This window comes from Macrobrachium rosenbergii, chromosome 5, assembly GCF_040412425.1.
Source record: "Macrobrachium rosenbergii isolate ZJJX-2024 chromosome 5, ASM4041242v1, whole genome shotgun sequence".
NCBI classification, from domain to species: domain Eukaryota; kingdom Metazoa; phylum Arthropoda; class Malacostraca; order Decapoda; family Palaemonidae; genus Macrobrachium; species Macrobrachium rosenbergii.
In genome coordinates, this window is record NC_089745.1 from 48,976,661 (window position 1) to 48,999,352 (window position 22,692).

The following is a 22,692-nucleotide window of genomic DNA, read 5'->3' on the forward strand; positions in this document are numbered from 1 at the left end:
TATATCTCAAATTGCAGCCAGCAATCAGCATTTTGAAAATCTTGGAAGTAAACTTCTTAGAAGTTTTGTTAACCTTTAGGAACAGGCTAAATATATATTAAGCACATGCCCAGACTGGGGAAACTTTAAGGTTGGCCAGTTTAAGAAAAAAAACATTTCAGCAGAAAGAGAAAGATATGCAAATGCACTCATAAAGATATGCTAATTTTACAAAGTTATACATGCTTTTTCTAATAATTTATTTTATTTTGTTTTGTAAGATTATAATTACAGCTCACACAACGTCATAACAGATAAGAACTAAAATTAATTACAAATTCTGACCACAGTATTGTATATTTATTGTACAATATTTATGAGATTTACTGAGATTGAGAGATGCAGTACCTTTTTGTGAGGTATACACATTTTTTCTAATATCTCTTTGCACTTTTCTTTGTAACATTAGTGCACAATTATAGCTGACATACAGTCATAAAAGATAAGAACTAAAACCAACAGCAATCCCTGGTACATTTATGAGCAAATAAATAAAAAGAAGTCATGGGATAGAGAGGAGTAGTACTTTCCCCCGTCAGGTCTCAAGGCACACTGATCCCCCTCTGTCTTGTGCTGAGCTACTACAGTTGCCATAAGTCATTTGTGGACCGTTGAAGTGATATGAACATCTTTCCTGCTAAATTCATCCAGATCGCATGGCCCGTAATATTAATATTCATATGAGTTAGCTCATCCGTCACTCAGAACCTGTTATAGATCCTCATATGTTCATGCCTGTCCATTAAGGTTTAAAATCTTCAAAATTTTAATGTTACCCAGTTGTCAGTTTTATGAAAAGTTGTAACATTTTAAGAATTTAATACAAGAATCCACATCAAATATATATAGTATACAGTATAGTATACTAATGCATATACTGTAGGTGAAAGTAAACTTTTCAGATCATTTCTAAAAGATGTCGGAATAATAAATTAGTGATCCAGACACTAAATTATATCCAGTAACAGGGTATAAGCTATTATTTTATGTTAAATATGTGTGCATATGTGTTTTAAATTGTGCTCATAATATTTGCATCTGAAATTACTGTCTATTGTAGGTGAAGCTTAGTGTGTGTTATAACATTTAAAGAGTATTCTAAGTATTGAACAATAGTTGTATTGTTATTGAACAACCAGGTCTTCAAATTATTTTAGTTATTTTCATGGGGTTCGTAGATTTTTTCAGGTTTTTATTTTTTCAAATTATGGAAACTGTTTCTTCATTCAACTTGTGGATTTCTTGATAGGTTGAGGAGATGCCCAAACGTGCTGCCCCTGAGGAACCATGGATATATAACTCAGATTCTCCAGTGATTGAAAACCCATACAAAGATGAATACAAACTTCAGTGGAGTGTACCTTTGGACAATGGAGAACCCATTGATCACTTCTCTATATTGTATTTTCAGGTAAACAGTGTACTTATCATGTTTTCAGTGGATAAGTTCGATAAATTTAATGTTTTAGACTTCTCAGAACAAAACTTTTAGCCTTGTTCAAGGCAAATGATTACTTGAGTTTTGTTGCTTATAAAGAAACCATACCAAAGTACTTATGTTAAGGCAAGTTTTTGTTAGTTTCTTAAGCATCAGATAAATATTTACGATCTATAGACATCTACCATTCAAGGTTTTTATTTATGATTATTCATTATACTTGGTAGTGGCTAGAATTTCCTATTTTGTTATTAAGCATATACTTTTCACAAGTTTGTCATTTTAGTAATGTGTAAGCATTTTTATTTTTATTTCAGGTTCATAATTCTTCTGGGAAGTGGGTAAATGTGGGCGAAAAGTTGAGTGATAAGTCAAAATACCCAGGGCCCACCGAGTTCACCATTAAGGACCTTGATCCTGATACTCATTACAAGATTGAGCTTCGAGCTCACAATGAAATAGGTTACTCAACTCCAGCTGAAATTGTAATCAAGACAGCTCATGGTAAGTTGGCCGTTTTGTCTTCTTGTTATCTGCAGTAGAAATTGGATTTGGTAGCAGTGTTTCACTTTTGTGTTGAATTGATTAGCAAGCTTTTTTTATGAGAAACTGATTTTAGTATTCTCTCCTTTTCCATAAATCATTTTGCATGTGTTCACGTAGATTATTTCATGGTTTTTGTGGGGTTTGAAATTGTCACTTGTTAATTATAGTTATATATTACAGTACAGTAGTATATAAAGAACAGAGTATGACCCATAGTGCAAATTTTCACTACATGTCTATTTTGATCATGCTACATATTCTTGGTTACTTGGCATTTAATGTGTTACATTGTTTAGTTATTTTGTGATATATATATGTGTAAAGTCATGTTGTAAACCATCTGTTGTTTGGTTCTATTTTCAATATTTCGTGTGCGATGTGTAGTTCAGCCAATTTAGAGTAAAGCAATATTCTCTACTTGAAAGTTTTCAGGTTTAAAATGTTTCATTAACCAAGACACTTTTGTTAAATATGTTAAAGACTAAATGGGGATATTGTTATTCTGGAATGTTGCCTGTACTTAGGTTAGTGCCTGTTTCAATATTTTAGTTTCAGTCTTTCTTTATTTTATAAATAACTTTAGTTGTAACATAGTTTTCACTTTTATTTCACCTTTAATATATAGACATTAGTAGATCTTGATAATTTGTTGTTACTTGTCATTTAAAATATTTTTTTGTAAATTTATATATAATTTGTATATACCTGTATTTGCATTTCTTAAATTTGCAATTCCATTTCTGTCTTGAAATAGTTGCATGCTTTAAGAATATCATTGTATTCCACTGACAGATTCTGCCAATGCCACTTTTAAAAGTAAAATTTAAAATGGGTTTTTATGCACTGTGAGTATTTCCACACTCTATACAGTATATGTGTGTATACATATATATATATATATATATATATATATATATATATATATATATATATATATATATATATATATATATATATATATATATATATATATATATATATATATATATATATATATATGGGAAAAAAGCACATTAAAAACGAAGAAGAAGAATATATGTATATATATATATATATATATATATATATATATATATATATATATATATATATATATATGTAGTACATTATTTTAAGTATTTAATCGTACAAAAGAACACAATAGTACAGTATAAGTAACATAACACAACAAAAGCAGTAAATGATGTATGTAGACCTGGACTTTAGACCGAGTAGTAGTAGTTTAAAGCACGTGCAACCATCACTGCCACACACCCAGTACTGAGTTGCAAGTATTTTACAGAAATTATATAAAGCTTAGGAAAGTACAAAATACACAAAGGTAGAAAAAGTAAAAGAGTTCAAGTACTGTAGAGTCAATAATGGTCAACATAAATGTACAAGTTACATTTTATGTATACATTACCTGTAATGTCCTTCATTGAGTTCACTTTTGATACCCATAGGGCATGATTTATAGTAAGGAAGTCCTCAACTTCTTACAGCATTGTAATATAAAATGGAACAACTGTTTAAAGGCAGCATGTGTTTTTGTTGCCGTAGTCTTTCACAAAAAATTACTATATATCCTAAGTGCATTTTAAGCAAAAAATGAGAATGTTACAGTATTCATAAAAGAAAGATTAGTATTTAACATTTCTCTCTGCATGAAACACATGATGATAATATTCATCTAAACCCCAAATCTCAGCTCTTGATATGCTCATCTATATGGTTATGATGAATCACTGAAATAAGATATTGTATACAGTGTGGATGAAATGACTTTTAATGAATGACCTTACAGAGCAACAAAGATGATGAAGACTGATTATTGGTGTCTTTCAATGAAGACTGAAATGTTGTCTTTTGAAGTGCGGTCATCCAAGCCTTCTTGTATGTTGCCAAAATACGGGATGCAGTTCTTTCTTTTGTTTTTAAGTGGTCATGGATTATTGGCAAAGTGCACTGAGCCAGGTTTTATTATATGTCTGGCCTGCCTAGCATTTGTGTTGATATAAGTATTGTTAGACATCTTTTGCAAAACAATCCAGTTGAAGGCTTGTTCTGGAATGTAGTCACCATCATTTATTGTCTTCAGATTACTTGGGAAGGTTGGTGATGCTTCAGCATCAGCTGAAGCCGATTCTGGTTATTTTCAAATTTTTAAGTTGACAGTATTCCATAATTCTATAAAACCAACTTTTTCTAGCTTTAATTCCTTGTTATCTTCCTCTTTAAGCACTGCGGAGAAACATTCATATAAGCTTACCACTTCTCATGAACTGTTGATACCATTCTTGCAATTTCTGGTGCGGCACTGAAACTAGATCTTATTTTCACTCTTACTATTGAATAGTGCAGATGTTTGATTCATTTTTCCTATAAAGCTGCCCAACTTGTGCTCAAGACATGCTGCCTTTCAACAAATATGAAATGTGCACTTTATCTACTTTATCACTTGAACTATGCATATTACATGCCACTTTTGGCTTGGGAGGATTATTACTGTGACTTTTACCTTGCTTTTTTGGCACTGTTTGCTTTTTGGGAGGCATATCTTCATTTAAGGGCAGGAAAATACCAGAGAGTGATTGACAGTGTGCACACAAGCAGCTACACATGTAACTGGCTGAAAGACTGTGAGTATGCTGTGATGCAGTGTCAAAGCATTAGCTGAGCCATATAGGTACATGTATTGCAGAAATTCAAATTTTGCATTTGAAATTAGTTGTGATTTTTCATTATTTAGTATTATTGTATCATATTGTAGAATGTAGTTTGATAAATCTGCAAAACATATAACTGTTATTAAGGCAGAGTTGCTGTACTAGATTACCTGATGCACCTTCAGAATACTGTATACAGAAATGGTTGTGGTTTGATTTGGTATGTCACACACACACACATTCATACATATATTTTTTATAGCATAGCTGTTGTTCGCCCTCAGACAATTACACACTGGTCTGTCCAAGAGTTCACTAGTCCTCAGGGGACTAGTGAACTCTTGGACAGACCAGAGTGCTACTATCAAAAATGTGTGTGTGTGTGTGCATGATGTACCAAATCAAGCCAAATATTCTTTTACCTTTTAGTAAATATATTTGTATGCACATGCATAAAAAATGGGAACTAATCATCAGTATTAATAATTGATTTTCGATTTTTTATTTTATGGTTAAGGTACTGTATGCCGTTTGATACTTATTTTTTATATTTCATTATTTTTAGGACCTTATGAACAAGGTCAGTCCTATCATTTACTACTTTCTAAAAAATCAAAGCTTGAACAATAATAAACATATCTTAAAGATATACAGTAGTTGCTGTTTTAAGTGTTAAATTACAAATAGCTTCTAATTGATAGACAATGAAAATTTTAGTAAAGGTTTATGGGATTTCGTCTTGTGTGACCTGTAGCTGTTGACTTGCATTTATTTTATTCATTTAATTGAATGTAGTTAAATATCTCTGCAAACTGACCCAGATTAGAATTTTTTACTTTTGTCTGCCTAGTGCTGAAGTACAGTATAGACAAAAAACAAAAAGCAAGTGTAGATCATAACTTATGGGATTTAATAGTTAATGAAATACTGATATATTTTATGCTGTTGTTCATGAGTACGAAATTACTGGCTATTGTTATGAGTGTATACTGTATGTTATGAAATTGAGAACAGAATACATTTGATAGTTAAATTTTTATGGTTGTTGCCATGCAGGGAATTGCAAAAATATCATGTAGATAATGATGATGTGGACTGTACTTGATCAAAGCTTTTATTGGCCTTTCATATGGAGATTTTATTATTCTGAAGCACTTTGTTTCAAAAGGCATACATGACATGCAACTCATGACAGATAAAAAAAGAATGCCATTGAAAGGCATAAGCAAAATCTGTTGGTGGATTATTTTTTAGAGATTCCTTTTTGCTATGATGAATTATGTACTGTATTACCTACATTTCCTATAAATTACTTTTTCGTTTTCATAGCACTTTCATGTTATAATGTGTATTGCTGTTCTATTTGGTTTTGAATGCTCTGAATGGATGGTCTTTTTCTACAAATTATCCAGAATTTTTTTACAGAGTTGAGATTTAGCATCACCAAATTCCTTTAGTTTGTGAATTCAGTGTTGGAACCTATTATCACTGTTTCTTACTATTGTGCTGTACTACCAGAGTGATTCTCAAAGTCTCTGAAAGCTAAATTTTTCTGTGCTGTTAAATTTTCATTTAAAATTACTTTTAAAATACTTCCAATTGCTTGATACAGTTTTTACTATTAAAAATTCTTTTAAATTTTTTTCACTACACGCCTAAATGCCTCTATTGTGTGTTCGTATTTGTATGGCTGTTTGATTTTTATTTGTTAACCTTCTTACTGTCTTTTTAGAGCCATTCATGGGTTCTGTTTGAACATTCTCAGACAACCTAAATACCAACCCTCATACAGTATTCCTTTTCCTTAGTTTTTTTTAGCTGCCAACATCTTCAGTACCCCATCCATTCCCTTGAATACTGTACTTAGATTGGAATAACCATGGCAAAAAGACACCAGTGAATTTGCTGTCCCATGGCATTCTCCTCTCTCTCTCTCTCTCTCTCTCTCTCTCTCTCTCTCTCTCTCTCTCTCTCTCTCTCTCTCTCTCTCTCTCTCTCTCTCTCTCTCTCTCTCTCTCTCCTGTAATTATCCATCAGATTTTTTACATGGGGTGTTGTCGCTGAGTGTGGGGTTGTGTGTGTTACAGATCCATCGTCGATGTCAGGTACCGGGGGGAAGCCGACGTACAGTAGCGTTGCCCCCTCCACCACTACCCCCGCCCACGGTACCTTTCTGCTTACTGTCTGCTGCTGCTGCCTTCTATCTGCCCTAACTGCCGCCACTACGCATTAGGCTACGTCACTACTACTTATATATATAAATAGATATAATATATTCATATTCACTGACACTTCAAACCATCAAAATTAGATTCTTTTGCCGTTATTAGGAGTGATCAGTTTTAGTGACAAACAAGAAATTTATTTTCCTTTTCTTATTTAGTTTGAGAACCAGAAACTATTTTTCTGTAAGAACAACGTTGTGCCTAAACAACAAGGCAAAATTTCTTCTGCATAGATAAGTGATATTCAGGAAATGTAGATACTGAAGCTAATTTAGAAAAGGGACTGACTAGCCAACTTGTACAGAATAGTTATGCAATACTCCAATAGTTCCTCCTTATAGCCAAGCCTGTCATAAATTCAGTATGAATAACATCTCAGATTTTTTTTGTATTTACTGTACATTATTACTTATTTTTATGAAAATGCGAAGTACAGTACAGTGATGAACATTGTTTTTGATGACTCAGTGTTAGTGTATGGAACCATAACAGTTGCTGCACCAGTATAGCACAAAATAAGTTGTACATTGCTACTGCTAAAAGGTGGGCATTTATTCAGACATTAAATCTGGTGTACATTTATATTAACCGTGAGTTTTTTCGCAGTACAGTTCTAGTTGACAATGAAATTCTATAAAAAAAAAGTGCTATATCTTATTTGTTAGGTCTTCGTACAGTGGGCAGAACACTGAATGGAAAATAGCTACAGTTTTTGAGCTCACTCAGAGAAATTTTTTTTTAATTTATTTTTTATTTTTATTAAAAATGTTTTTTGATGTCAGTGAAATTCTTTGAATATGGCACACGAAATATATATACACATTGTTTGTGTATTTTCTCTTTTTTTTTTGACTCTGAAGTAGTTTTGTTAATTATAGCATTGGTTGGATTTTAAGTCAAGATGTACAGAGCATTTTGCCACTTGTACACTGTGTTGTGTAGGTGCAGATTTAGTAGTGCTACATCACAGGTCTTCATTTGTTGCAAAGCATGTCTTGTAAGGTGCCAATTAAGTGCAGTTCAGACCTAGTAAAATGTGCTTTTTAAGCTTCTTCGGGTTTACTTCTGTTTTATTGTGACATCAAAAATGTTTTGCTTGCTTTATCAGCTCATTCTCTTTTCTCTTGGTAAAGCTATTAAGAAAAAGCATTCAGTTGTTCAAGTACAGAGCTAGGTCTTGGTTTTATTAAAGTTGAACAGAAATTCCTGCTAGAAAATACTTATGAAGCCAGTCTTTTTATGAGAATACTACGTTTTAAAAGGAAGTTGTAGGTTAATGGTTTGGCTTTGAGGTCTGAGCTGCTTTGGCAAAGTGCACTGCCAGTTATTAACATTCCTTTTGTATTAAACCAGATTAGCTAGATAGATTTTAATTAATCTAATTAATGAAAATTCTTTCCACAATTGTTCTGGAAGACCTCATATTGTAACTTAACAGATGGAGCATTCTTGAAGAGTAACTAAACCCAATTTTTTGTGATTCTTAAGTGATTCGTAGTTATCAAGTGTTGCTGTTAAGGCTTTGGACTTTTGAATGTAGAACAGCTAAATTTTTGTTAGGCGTGATCTAAATGTTCTAATTCAAGCCTTAACAACAACAAGTTCCTAACATACTATTTAAGTATTAATACTGGTTATTGAGTATTTTGATACAACCTATAGGTCTCAAGTGTTGATTAATGTATTATAAAATAATGCTCTCTTTTGGGAGACTGATATCGATATATAGTACTACCTTCAACTTAGCCTATGTCATTGTATAAAGAACAGCTCATTGTTAGTGATATATTATTAGGATTTTAAAACATTTTTCATAGTTAAGTGTGTTGTAGTGGCGGCGTGGAAGAAAAAACGAATCCAAAAGGGCACCTCTTTTTGCATATGCATTGTTGTTTTTTGCTAAAGCTCAGTTACTCTGTCTCACCTATTTTTTTTTCCTTCCTAACCTCTGATATTTAATGTTCCCCTTTTCTAATCTACACCAAGGAGTCGAGGTAGGAATATCCAACCTCATTCCCCTTAAAACATAATCTCCTCTACCCAGTCTTTGTGGAGTGGTGGCGCCGGAGGGGATACTTTCTTTTCGCTGAGGTAGCATTATTTTATTGAAAAAAAAAGAAGTGGATGACTGATATTATTTTTAAAAATTTCCAGGGCATGAAGAGCAGGATTGCTTGGTCTTGGTTATAAGTCACAGCCTCTTTTGCAAACCTTTTGCTGCTTATATTTACATGTTAAATCTCTCCCTCTAACAATCTTGGAAGTGGTGGATTAATTCCAAAATAAAGTTGTACACCCTATTCTTTTGATCACCTGTATAGGTCTTGTGGTTCTGAAAGTATAGTTGTTAAGGTAAATGTATCCTCTCTTTATGTCCTGAAAATTTCCATTATTTCAAAGTTGTATTTTTTCATTAATGTTGAACATGCACAAAATGGTTATCATCATAGTTTTGAATATACTATACTATACTTTCCATGATGAAGACTATGGAAAATATGTAAATTTTGTATGTTTGTGTAGGTGTGAACCACACTTTTCTTTTGTAACTTCATGATGTGTAATGTAGTATACTTTAATTTTTTCTAATGAAATTAGTTTTCAGGCTATCTCTTTTGACTTCGCATGTTTTCTCTGTGGTTTTCGCAACTTATGGATGTATGTCACTTTGTGCATAAGCAGCACAAATATAAAAGAATAAGAGATATTTTTCAAAGTAAAAAATTAAAAGGATATAAATTTTAGTAATATCCCTCTGGCGCCTTGCACTCTTCACCTTGCACATGGCTGGATTTCTGCATGGAGTCTGGAGTCCAGTACAGTACTTTCTTTTTCCATCAACTTCACTATTCACAGCAATGATTTTGGTCACTGTGCAAGGATAGAACTCTATAGTACTCTTTTTCTTATCAGTGCATCAGCAGTAGTTGTTTTGGAAGCTAATTTCATTATTGTACATAGTGAGAACTTTCTTTTTCTATTTATAGTGGATATGTGGTACTTTGAAAGAAGTGCTGTTACAAGCAAGAAGATTGTTTATAGAGATCACTCCTTGCCTCATGAATCGTGTGTTGCATGTGTTCCTCAGGCGCACGTGGTTGCTGCATATCTTGTTCTACCAGTGTTGTCACCTTTTTTCTATCATATTTAATCTATTGAATGATCTATGTGGTTGCTAATTTAATTCCTTTTAGTAGTTCACCATATTAAATTTTTGTTTTCTTTTTGTCTGTCCATGAGTATATATATACAGTATATATTTGTTGTGAACTTAATGTTTTGCCCAATCGTAGGGAAATCCGTTTTTAGTTCTTGGACGTTGTCAGTATCCATAGTTTGGCCCATAGAAAGCCTTAGTAGATATTGTATTCCAAGGTGTGGCTCTGGGTGAATAGGAATAACAGCTCGCACACTATAGCTGCAGACCATCCAATGTGAATTTGCTCCAATGGTTTATTTAAAAATTGCATATTACCTTTTATAGTACACTGTAGTTTGATAAATAAGCACTAGTTTTATGTAACTAAATCGTGAGACTCTTATTTATTTGCCAGTTTGAAGTACCAGAGTAGAACTTAGAATTTTATCATTATACGTAGTGTTATAACATGCCTGATCAGTCATGAGATTATGTTAATTGGCAATGAATACAGATTTATTAATAAAAGGAAATTAATTTTTCAAAATATCTCAATTATGTTAGTCGATTGATGCTATATGAAGGATATTTTTATATTTCATTAACAAGTATAATTTATTTTATAACATGAGTATCAAGGTGTAGTAATTAATTTGTCAAAGTATGCAGTTTATTGTGCCCATTTTTACTTTTGTTACAGCCTTATATTTGTTCCTTGGAAATCAAGACTAGTCTAGCATTTTAGTTTTTACCTTGTTAGTACAATGATCAAAGTATGCATGATTACCATAGTCATTTACTTTTTTAGCATGCAAAGCAGAAGCGGTTGTAGCACAAGGTTCTGTCTTACTGGTTTTCTTACTTTTGGTCTCATTAAATGACCAGACAACTTGAAACATTTCAAGTAAGTTCTGGCCAGAGTGGTGAGCCATGAGTGCTGTACGCTATCAGCAATTTTGCTTTGAATCAGGGTCATATGGAGCCAGGCATTTACATTTTGTAGGTATCAGTATAGAAACTTGTCTGTCCAGTGTGCTTTTCCTTTAAAATTAATCTCTAGTTTGCCTTGCAAAGCAGCTAAAGTTACGTTTTATGGGCTCTTCGCAAGAGGTGTCCTTGGTGCTCATCCACTGAGCTGTCAATTTCAATTCCTAAGAGCCCCCACCCCTTCCCCTTCCCCATAACCTAACCACTTAGGCCAATATCAAGTCATTCCCATCCTTGTTATTTCATTGTTCAGTGGCCTATACTAAACCCACTGTTGATCTATGATTGTTCTCTGGTGACATGCTCTAGCATTGGTGGTGAATTCAGCCACCTCTGCCAGTGACCATTTGCCCTCAATAATACCTAAATGCTGAGTGTAATACATTAATATATTGTACAAATTGTTTGAAAATACAAGATATTCATAAAAGTTGATTTTTCATTTATCATTCATAGAGAATGAAAAGTCTTATCTTATCTTGGAGGTTGATTGTTCTAGTATTTTTCTAGAGGTAACTACACATAGGTAGGCAAACTTTGTACGGTAGAAGCATAAGAAAATATTTTGAAATACTGTAGCTTAGTCTGCTGAAAAGTCAGAGTTAGGGAACATTATACAATATAGTCAAATGAGATGCTTCTTTTGGTGAGAATAATTTGTAATCTTAGATTCATTAAGTTTTGTGATGCTCAGTATTCTTAGTCTCGAATTGAAGCCAATTGTTGGCATCGCTAGAACAAGTGTTAAATATTTTGGTATCTTTTCCACTGCTTCCAAGACAATACTTTGTCTCATTTTAAAGCATCACATGCTGATTGCTTCTTTGTTCAGTACCTGCTTACTTCTGTACTTTACCTGACTTGAGGTTTTACATTTGAACCCGCATCTAGCTCCTCATTGCAATGAGTTTGAGCTTAATTTTGATCTTTTCATTAAGTGTAATTTCATTTCTGGCAATTTTTGCATAATCCCTTGTTGCTTAACCAGTAAAGTATGTATTTTCAGCAAATTCCTTATGCATATTATTTCTTTTAAAATTTACTGTCCTCAAAACCCTGCTTAGCATTTATGTTCTTTATGCACTATTTTGTTTGAAGATTCAACTGCAGATCCAATTTTGCAACATTGCCCAGTGATATAGCACTGTTTCCTTATACCTTACACTAACTTCAGGATACATTAACAGAATTTTAATTCACCATTTAGTGGTGCAATATATGAAAGACTGTTTACCACCAAAGTTTTGACTGTCACTGGATTGTTGTAATGATTACAAAACCAGTAAGGTATATTTTCAGGCTGAAGAAACTTGGTTTAATGATAAGGTTAGTTAAATACCATACCAATGGCATGACACTTAAATTATGTCTGCACTATTTATAAAGTGCATTGCATACAGATACGTAGATTATTGCGACTAAAGGAATGGTGTAGCTAGCTTTGATCAGTGCACACTGGAATGTCAGTTTTGTATATGGTCGATTTCTGATGTTGTAGGCTTGAGAAGGTGGGTATAATTGTAAGATTGGCTTAACTTACGCAATTTATTCTTTACTTATTGGTAGAGTGAGAGGATAAAGGGACATCAAACTTACAATTTGCCTATTAGCCAGTGCATGCGACTTTTCAAGGTACTCCTGTTTAAACAGTTTTCAGTGTTTAAACATTTTTGTGGTTTTATAAGGTAACTTTGGATTCTCCTCTTCAAATGTTCATTGATATGTGTGATGGTGTCCATGGGATTTGCTGTAAACTAGCTTCATTGTCTAGCTACCCAACTATACTGGGCCGTTTTCCATAATAACGAACTCGCTAAAATCACTGTAATAATCTTAATTCACGTTTAGCTCTTAAACTTCATTGTAACTTGTTTCTTGTCTACAAGTTTTTTTAACCAGAAGGTCTTGTTATGTTCCTATATTCCAAAATGGACTGCTGTAATATCTTGCATTTGCCTTTCCCTCCCAAGTACATGTTGCTCCTATTCCCAAGTCTGTCCCTAGCATTCCCTTCCTCCCTCCCCACTGTCCCCCCAATGACCCATGATATGCATAACGAGGCTGGGGTCATAGGGAAGGCAGGCTAAAGGGAACTGGCCTGGTGTCGAGTATCGCCATTGTCAACCAGTGCTACTGTCCATCGTACCATACTCTTCTGTGTAGCCTGCCAGCAGTGCACCATCGAGTAGTGTAAGTGTGGCTTGGAGAAACGGATTTCCCTACAAATGATTATTATTACCCTTGAGCATCTCGACTATCATAGCGGCTGTCAGTGTTCATTACTCTGAAATCTTTTCGTAGAAAACCAGTTGGGCAGGAGGCTGTTTTCACTTCCTAACAATTTAAAAGTACTTTCAGATGTAGTTTATACTAACATATTTGTAAGGACAGACTTGATGGTAAACTAGAGGTGACAATATTAACAGTATTTAACACGCTTCATGTTATTGTGACATATGATAGCTGTAATAATGTGACAGAAAATTCTACATTTTAGGCCATTGACAGATATAGTGCTGAGCAGAAATAAGTTGAGCATTGAATTTGGTTATCGATGGGAGTTTACTCTTCAGCCACAATACATTACATTATTTCCCTATGTCAGATTAGGAAGAATGCACTATGTCTGTTTTTGCCTTATTTTGAATTGCATTGTCATTACTATTTATTGAAAGATGCAGTTAATAACATAAGTTCAATAGGTAGTAGTGACATTCAGTAACAAAAGCTAACATGCCTTGTACTTCAGACCCAGTTGGCCCTCAACCATCCACTGGTGGAGTTGGAACAGGACTCATTGTCGGCATCATTGTCATCGTTGTACTCATTGTTATTGTGGTTGCTGATGTGATATGCTATTGTACCAAGAATGCTGGTTTGACTGCAGCCATTGTGGGTAAGAGAGGATCTAAGGACAAAGACAAAGAAGCCATGCTTGAAGACGGCAAGAACGCAAGGTATGTATGGTTCGTGTTATTTGCTATGCTGCTTCTCTTCCTCTCTTCCTACTGCTGCTTCTTCCAAGATCAGCTATGGGTCTTTAATACACTATTACTAAGTCATAGACCAGTAATTATGTAAGTATTAGTTATCTTTGATATCGTATTGAGGCTGTAATATTAACTTGAGTGCTTCCAAGTGTAGTGTACAGTATTTTATACTTTAGCCATTCATTGGGGTAATATAGCTGTAGCAGTACTATATTGTTCTGTAGATGTTACTTTGTTTCACTCTTCACCTTCCCTTAGTGCTGATACCCTCAACGAAGAATCCAAGGATGAAACCAAACCTCTCGATGAAAAACCACTCCCTGAGAAGGAAGTCCCCAAAGACCTCGAGAAAAAAGTTGATATTATTTCTGAGAAGGAGACGTAAGAGAGCCCAAAATAATTCCAATTGCTTAAATTTATATGCATCCAGTATGACTTTTTTCCATGTCTCAATTTCTTATAATTTGACTTGCATGTTTAATGAATGTGAATTTTGTTTGGAAAACTACTAACTGATACCATTTAAAGATAGATTTCATTGTTAGTGGTATGAATATAATTTTTGAAGCGCAATTTTGGTATGGCAAAATATAGTCAAGAGTTAGATTTGCATATAACTGTTGAATGTCTGACTAACCCAAAATTTGGTAATCTAATTCCTAAGTCAATTCATTCCTTGTTTATTGTTTTTTATTTATTTTACATTCGCCAGAGCGGAAATTTTAATTCATGCTTAATATTTTCAATGTGTAGTTAACGCTGCTTTTTCGTATATTATTTTTACTTACAAAAATTAGCTTTTTCAAAAATGTTTGCCGATGTGTCAGTGTTCGTTGATTGCTTCACAAGAAATATTAATGTACTCTGTTCAGTTAATAAAGCTATACTGTACATATTTTATAGTATTCAGGGTAAGGAAATCATAGTTTGAATAGTATAGAGAAATAACTGTAACTTATTTATGTTATTGGAGTTATTTTAGGGTAATTCAGTGCTTTGACACCGTTAATTGACATTACATATTGTAAAGTGTTTTTGTGTACTTTTCATGCACTCATTAGTGAAAAATTATATATAAATTTCAGATGTCATGACTAGGTAATATGTAGATTTCATCTTATTTTTCAAAACCACTGCAAGTCAAATAGGATAAAGAAAAAGTTTCCTTCTTGAGGCTTGAGGAAAGTTTTATATACGATGGATCCTTATGTTTTCCCTTTTTTGTTGGTGGTGCTCTTCAAGATACAAAATAATACTGTAGATTTTGTGTTTGAATTTCAGTATAGAGTATGGCTATACGATATTAGAGTTGGTACTCAGGTAAACTGCAGTTGGAAAATGAGTGTATTTCTGTTACTAAAATAAGTAGACTAACATTAAAGATTCAACCTGTTGTAGCAGCTAAAGTATTTAACAAAAAAAAAAAAACCAATTGAAACAAGGATTATTAATACTTGTTATGAACCAGAAACAATTTTTGTCTGCAATATTGAAATGGAATTAACACAATTTATTCTGTAATGTAAGCCTTTAAATTTCTTTTATATATATATATATATACCTGTACTTGACTCACAATGCTCTCATCCATTGGAACAGCTTTTGAGCTAATTTCAGAAGCTCATGAAAGTTATACCATTAGCCTGCATCCTAGGTGCTTGTTATTGAAGTGCCTAGTAGGAAGTCACTAGGTATAAACATCCTTTGCTTGTTATGCAATACAGACCTCCATAAAGGTTTATTTGCTTGCCAGAGGCTCATTAACAGACAATTTTATAGTGCTATGGGACTTTTGCCTAATGCTAACCTAGGATTTCCGCAATATCCCACTCCAGTGATGAGAAACACGAGGGAAATGGTGAGATGAAACCTGTAAAAGAAGAAGATGCCAAACCAGTCCAGCAGGAAACTGATGAGAAGGCCAAGGAGGTGACTGAACCCACTGAAACCACACCTATGATTCAAGGGTAGGGTGAAGCCTCCAAAAAATCAAATAGCACTTTCTAACTCCTTCATTATGTGTGTGTTTTTTTTTTATTCATGGGAGGTTCATCCTTTATGTTGTGGTGTTCTAGGGTGTCTGTGTTTCATGTTTCACTGCACGTATTACAATGTTGAGCAGAAGTAGATTTTTAGCATGTTTTCTTGCACTGGAAGTGACACTGATGCTACTGAATTATTGATTTGAAATACTTTTTGATAAAATGGAAATGTTGCATGAATTAACAGCTCTGCATTTAACAGCAGGCATGTTTATTTGTATGGCTTTTGCATTTTTGGAATTTACATGCTTAGTTTTTTTCACTCATTCTTTAAGGACTTTAAAAGCAGTTAACAAGGACTGCAAGTTTAACTAGTTTTTAAACCTTAATGTTTCAGCATATTCATAGCATGCTTTTGCAAATGAGATTGTATGGAATGTTGTGCAAAGCAATGTTTAATGCTGTACATCTAATATTTAGTTTTCAGACTCAGTAAGAAGTTGCCAAGGGAGCTTAAGCTAGTAGTATAACTCCAAAAGTAAAAGTGTACTTTACTTGTGTAAGATTATTTTATTGCTTGTTGGATTTTATGTTTAATTTTGTGTACAATATCTTTTGTATAATGTACATGTGTGAGACTAATTGCAATTTTTTGTGTACTTTACTTGCGAGATTTTTTTATTACTTTTTAGATTTTATGTTTAATTTTGTGTACAGTATCTACTGTATACATGTGCGAGACAAATTTCAATTTTTTGTGCTTTAACATAATTTGTATCTGGATCAGCTGTAAGGACAAATTTCATTACATACCTTTGGTACATTTGTATATCTGCAAACAAATATAAATGAAAGGGGTTTGTCACTGACATTTTACAAAATCATCCTGCCCAGACAAATATTTTGATTTCATGTATTAGTGAAAATCACAGCTTCAATCAGTAAATGCAAAATCTACTGTAAAATCAAAGCTTCATCAAGAAAATACAAATGTTTAGCACTGTAACCCAGCTTATGTTACAGCTACAGAAAGCAGTATGGGATCAGCTGTGCACTGTACAATGTTTTTTTTACTCTGAGAACATTGATTTAAATGGAAAGTAGTATTTGGTGTGTGTCAGATTAGCAAGTAAATTTACTATGATATTGATATGTTAGTGAAACTAAGTTTTAAGATCTCCAAAAAGTTTAATATACATTCTGCTTTGTCTCGTAATCTTACCGAGAATCCCAAATAGGGAAATTTAGGGGAGACCTACTATACATAAAACATTTGCACATTATAACAGTACATGATGCCCAACATACTGATGTATTTTCATTTCAGATTACTTGTGTAAAATACATTTTTTAATTACAATATAAGCATTTGATAATGAAGTTTGTACCAGTTAGAATATGTTACATGTGTTTTTTGTACTTTTGCAGAAAATATTTGTGAATAGTGTACTGTAGTTTTGTTTTCAGTTGTGTGAATATTGTAAAGTGACTGTCCTTTCTGAATGATCGTGTATAAAATTTTCCTTGAATTCTTTTTATATTGTTTTTCATAGTGAATGTTAACTAGCTTCTGTAATCCTAAGTTGATGGCGATACATCTTTCTAATTTTCACTGTGGAGAAAGTTGTTATTTGGGTTCTGTTGCAGAAACCTTTGGAAGCTTGAGCTGTTATCTCTGCTTTGAATCGTCAGGAGACTGAAATTTCCTATTTTTTTACTCATAATTATTATACATACTTGATTCATTTTACTTTTTCTCATAGGTAAAGTATTTTAATAATTTTTTGATAAGATAGAATATGTAATATTGAAATATTTTATATTTCATATGAAATACCTGTAATGTATCTTAACTGTAGTAATTAACATTTACTGTAACAGTAGGTAACAGTATATGTCCCTTTTCAAGGAAATCTTTTATTAGATCATTAAAAAAATTAACTCCTTTGCTGCACCACGACCACTTATTTTCTGGTTCTCTGATAAGTGCATGAGCATTGCAATCTCATAACTCCATTATGTTTCAAAACTATGGAGTACACTAACCAAATGCATATGATGGTGCAATGAAATGCTGTTCCATATTTCTATTATTTCCTTTTGTGATTTTTAGTATCCTTTGTCTGATATTAAAAAAAATTATTGCATAAATCTACATCCAATACAATCAAAATCTTACAGTATTCCACCAACTGTAGCTCCATCCAGTTTCATGCACTGAGGCACTGATGACTAAGGAAATCTCTGATGCAAAATGGCTGGGGATTTTATACTGTACTGTACTGCATACAATACAGTACTTTGTAGTGTATTCAGTATTTCAGTTTGCTGACATGTTCACTTCAGTTGTTTTCAAAATTTTGCTAGTCAAAACTGGGGTGCATCTTCAAGGCCAGAACATGTTGTACTAATGACTTCCCCATCCCAGCAGCATAAATTAATGAAAGAATTTGTTGTGACTTGAATATGTATGATCATTATTATTACCAGTGAAGTTTTCAAGGTGTCTTCAAATACTAGATATGGTATAATCTTTAACTCCATTTAAGCACTGTTGTTAGATTTTAGACATCTTACTTAGTGGTGTGCGTGAAATGTGTCATTAAAAATAAAGCTCTGCATTTACCCAGAGAGCTAATTGATAGCTTGTATCACACTTGTGATTTACCATCATAAAGAATCAGTAGTATTTTGATTTTTGTTGCTAGAACAGTGGCTTTATTTAATGGCTTTGCCAGTGTATGAAAAGACTATGAAATAGCATTTTGTGTTGTAACATACAGATATCAAAGTGCAGAATTATGCAAAATATTACGAGTATCATGTACTGCAAAATTAATTTATGAAGGATAAAAGACTTTCCAAACTTATTGCAGCAAGGGAGTTACCATTATGCACTTACACTAGAAACCTAAATCCTATGACTGTGAAAAGGTAATAAAAGAACCAGAAATGGGCATCATTACTCTATACCTTATGCATGTTGTGAACATTGGAATAAATACATTGGTTAGTTATAGCAGTTTCTTATTTTTCAGTGAGTTTGAAGCTGGCTTATTATGAGAATATAAAAAAAAAGAAATTTCAGTATGCCTAAAGATAGTCTGTTGAATATGTCACATACTTTCAAGTGAAGTTCATTCATAATGGTGATTGTCAGGCATGAGAGTTAACTAAAAATTTACATTTTCTTAAGCCAGATTTTCTCATAATGTATCATGCATTGGATATAGGGTTTTTCCCTTTCTGTTGTCTTTCATTGTTACCCACTGTAAAATTGATCTTCTTGAGCTCAGATGCAGGTTTAGATTTAGGCACATATTGTACTGTAATTAGTTTCCCTTCTGGATAACTTAAAGATCAAACACAGTTTACTTAGAATTGTGCCATTTATTTTTTTCAGTTTGCATATACTGTACAGTACAGTATGTCCCTGTAATCGCGGGGATTAGGGACCACAACCACCCATGTTAAGCGAAAATACGAGTGAAGTTGATATCCCCCTCTAAAAATGCTTATAACTGCCTATTTTAATATTTCACTGCCAATTTTAATATGTAGTTCAGACACCAAATATACCTTAAACCATCATCCTAAAACCCTTTAATATAATTTCAAAGTCACCTTACAACATTACCCTTAAAAATATATGGCTTACAGCTACGTGTGAAAACTACATAATCAGGTTACCCCTATATTCAGGCAGAGCCATTGTCTCTCAGACAGTATTGAAGCTGTCCTATTTGATTCTTGCAGATAAAGGAAACATTGGGAATTCACAAGTAGAGTTAAATACTGTAATTACATATTTAAATATTTAAATATGCATTAAAAAAATTATGAATGCAGTAATCAGTAATAAAATATTCTCTTGTATGTACATGTTACAATGATTTACTAATTTTCAAATATTAATATTAATGTAAACACAGCAAAATATCAATAAAATGTTATTTCACTTGCAGAATCCATTTATACTGTATAATTATGATGATCTGTTATCATTGTAATATGTATAAAAAACTGATCATCCCAACATTTGTAATGTTTACTTCTCAGAATCAGCTGATTGAACCTAGTACTGAAAGAATTAGGAAAATAATTTTTTAGTTGCTAAAAGAAATGAATGTATTATTGAGGTACGGTGCAGTAAATCAGAGAAAGAAAAAATATGGCAACATGTACCTATGTACATACGTTTATGTCTGTAAAAACAATTACAAATGTCGGGATGATCTGTTCTTTCTTTATATGTATTACGATGATACTAGGTCAATATAATAATACAGTATAAATGGATGCTGTAAGTGAAATAACATTTCATTGATATTTTGTAGTTTTTCATTAAAGGATATGTATACTGAGAGAGAGAGAGAGAGAGAGAGAGAGAGAGAGAGAGAGAGAGAGAGAGAGAGAGAGAGAGAGAGAGAGAGAGAGGCAGGTTTGAACTGAGGTGTTTTCATTGGTAAGCTGTTTTGTGATTTTGCAGGATTGTAATTTAGCATTTTATTGATATTTTGCTGTGTTTACTTTAATACAGTATCTGAAAATTAGTGAAACAATTTTTTATCAGAAAAAAATGTATTTAGTCATGAAAATAAAATTAAAATAACACAATTAGTGAATATTGCTCTGCGAAAAAATTCTCGAATTAGTGAATTATCCAGGATACCTGTATATTTGAAGATAAGTTTCATAGAAAAACCCACGATTAACTGAAGGCACGGCTGCTGATCCGCAATCTACCGGGGACCCACTGTACTGTATTTTATATTAAACACCTTGTTTTCTTTATAAACAATTAAAATCTCTTAATTTATTTTCATCATTTATCATGATATTAAATATCCCTCATGTTTGTCAGATTTTATTTAGAAATTTTGTATTTTTGGACTTGGATACAAAAAACTCCACCAAATAGGATACAAAAAACTCCACCAAATATGATTATATTAAATGCTCATTGCTACACTATTGAATCTAAGCCTGCACAAAAATTTGAGTTTGTTGTTTAGTGAATGAATCCTCTGTGATAAATGCATGCCATATGTGTATGTCATGCAATCACACTGTCAATTTTGCACTTTACTCACAATATTTTCAGAAGTCTACATGTCAAGAATTCACCAGTAAATTCAAAATTCATAAATGTACATCAAGGAAAGATTTTGGCTCAAATGCAGAAACAGAGTCCACAAACACAGACGCCTACTGCTAGAATTCGAAGAACGCCTCGTCATTTTGTTGACAGTTATAGAAGGTCATATTCAGAAAGTCATCATTTAGAAGATATGCCAAGTTCTTTTGAAAAAACAAGTAATGATTTGAAAAACACATCTACAAAAATGGACAGTAATTTTGCAGGAAGTATTAAAAATGCATATGAGGAAATAGGGTATGGGCAAGATGGACATCCACTTAGTTGGAAGTTAGCCATGGAGAATCCAGTATTTAATGCAAATAGTCGCATACGAAGTAGTAAAAGCACGCCAGCTTTAGATTATGACTCTGACTCATCAGTTGATTCAACATACGATGTTCCTTTTAAGGTTAAAGTTCCAATAAGGTATTCATATATGCCAGAATCGGCTGTACCTTGTAGGAGCAGACAAGTAAAACCACCTCTTCCTGTAAGAAATCCTGAAACAAAGCTAACTTGCAGTCATGAAAACCTTCTCAACAATGGCAAGAATAGATATATGCCATCCTCTACAGGGAGTCAGTGTTCACTTAAAGCTTCTTTATATGAAGAAGTGAAGGACCTAGAGGAGAGTGAATTTAAAGTTATGGATAGTAGGTCAAAAATAAGATATGTTATGTCCAGCAAGGAAGCTTTAGATAGATTGTCAGTAGATGCACTAGGACAGGGAACCAGTAGAGAATCAATTTCTCATCGTCGCTTGGAATCTCCATCTAATGCTAGCATGGAAAATTTTGTTGCTGAATTCATTCCTCAGTCAACATATCAACCACCCAGCCAGAACTCATATACCACATTTTATCAGCCTGATGATGCTCCATTTTATTTGAAAAAACCACAAGTAGCATTTGGGGTTGCTGAATATGATAAACAAATGAGAGCACAACCTATAATCTCAAATAAAGTGGCTGAGATACCCACTAAGAAGCCACTGAACTTTGAAACTCAGGATGGAGAGTTTTCCTCTCCGTCAGTGAAAATATCTCAACCAAGGAAGCCAAAAGTTCCGCCACCACCAGTTCCAGCCCTCAAGAAACCGTCAACTCCTGCTTCTGAGAAAAGTAACCATAAAACAGTTACCACATTGTATTTTGTAGAGCGTCCTAAGTATCCAAATCTGAGTCAGAGTGTAGACAGATTAGACGATGGATTTTATTCACCACCAGAAGAAAGCTCATCACCTTTGTATATGCAGTCTTCAGTGTCTTCTGCAAGATCACTGGGTAGTCTTTTGTCTTCAGAAGGAAGTCAGCGATCATACAACCAACCAACCCTGATTTAGTGTTGCATGCTAACTTGCTTATAATTAGAATAGCCTTACAATATTGATGCTAACCTTCAGGTGAGTAACAAGGTGTTTTAAAAATGCTTGCTATATAACATTTTGCTTGCTATAATATTACTAATTTTTTTTTGTACAAGATACAGACATTATACATACCTCAAGTGTTTTGCCCCTTCAGTTGTAGACTAATGGAAAGCTTTCATAAATATATGT

At 33.2% G+C, this 22,692-nt stretch overlaps 1 protein-coding gene across 16 annotated transcripts in view; it reads left to right on the forward strand.

The window, feature by feature from the left end:
• The window catches only part of LOC136838764 (fasciclin-2-like), a 267,449-nt gene that overhangs the window by 241,774 nt on the left and 2,983 nt on the right, over nt 1-22,692 (forward strand). For 7 of the 16 annotated variants that reach the window (XM_067104248.1, XM_067104251.1, XM_067104250.1 and 4 more), the window contains 7 exons: nt 1,289-1,450; nt 1,795-1,981; nt 6,759-6,836; nt 13,772-13,979; nt 14,271-14,393; nt 15,848-15,979; nt 21,099-22,536. In XM_067104248.1, the coding sequence (XP_066960349.1) occupies nt 1,289-1,450; nt 1,795-1,981; nt 6,759-6,836; nt 13,772-13,979; nt 14,271-14,393; nt 15,848-15,979; nt 21,099-22,476 (2,268 nt within the window). In that variant the 3' untranslated portion in view covers nt 22,477-22,536. The remainder of the gene's footprint in view (nt 1-1,288; nt 1,451-1,794; nt 1,982-6,758; nt 6,837-13,771; nt 13,980-14,270; nt 14,394-15,847; nt 15,980-21,098; nt 22,537-22,692) is intronic. The other 9 variants (XM_067104258.1, XM_067104259.1, XM_067104260.1 and 6 more) reach the window with 5 other exon arrangements.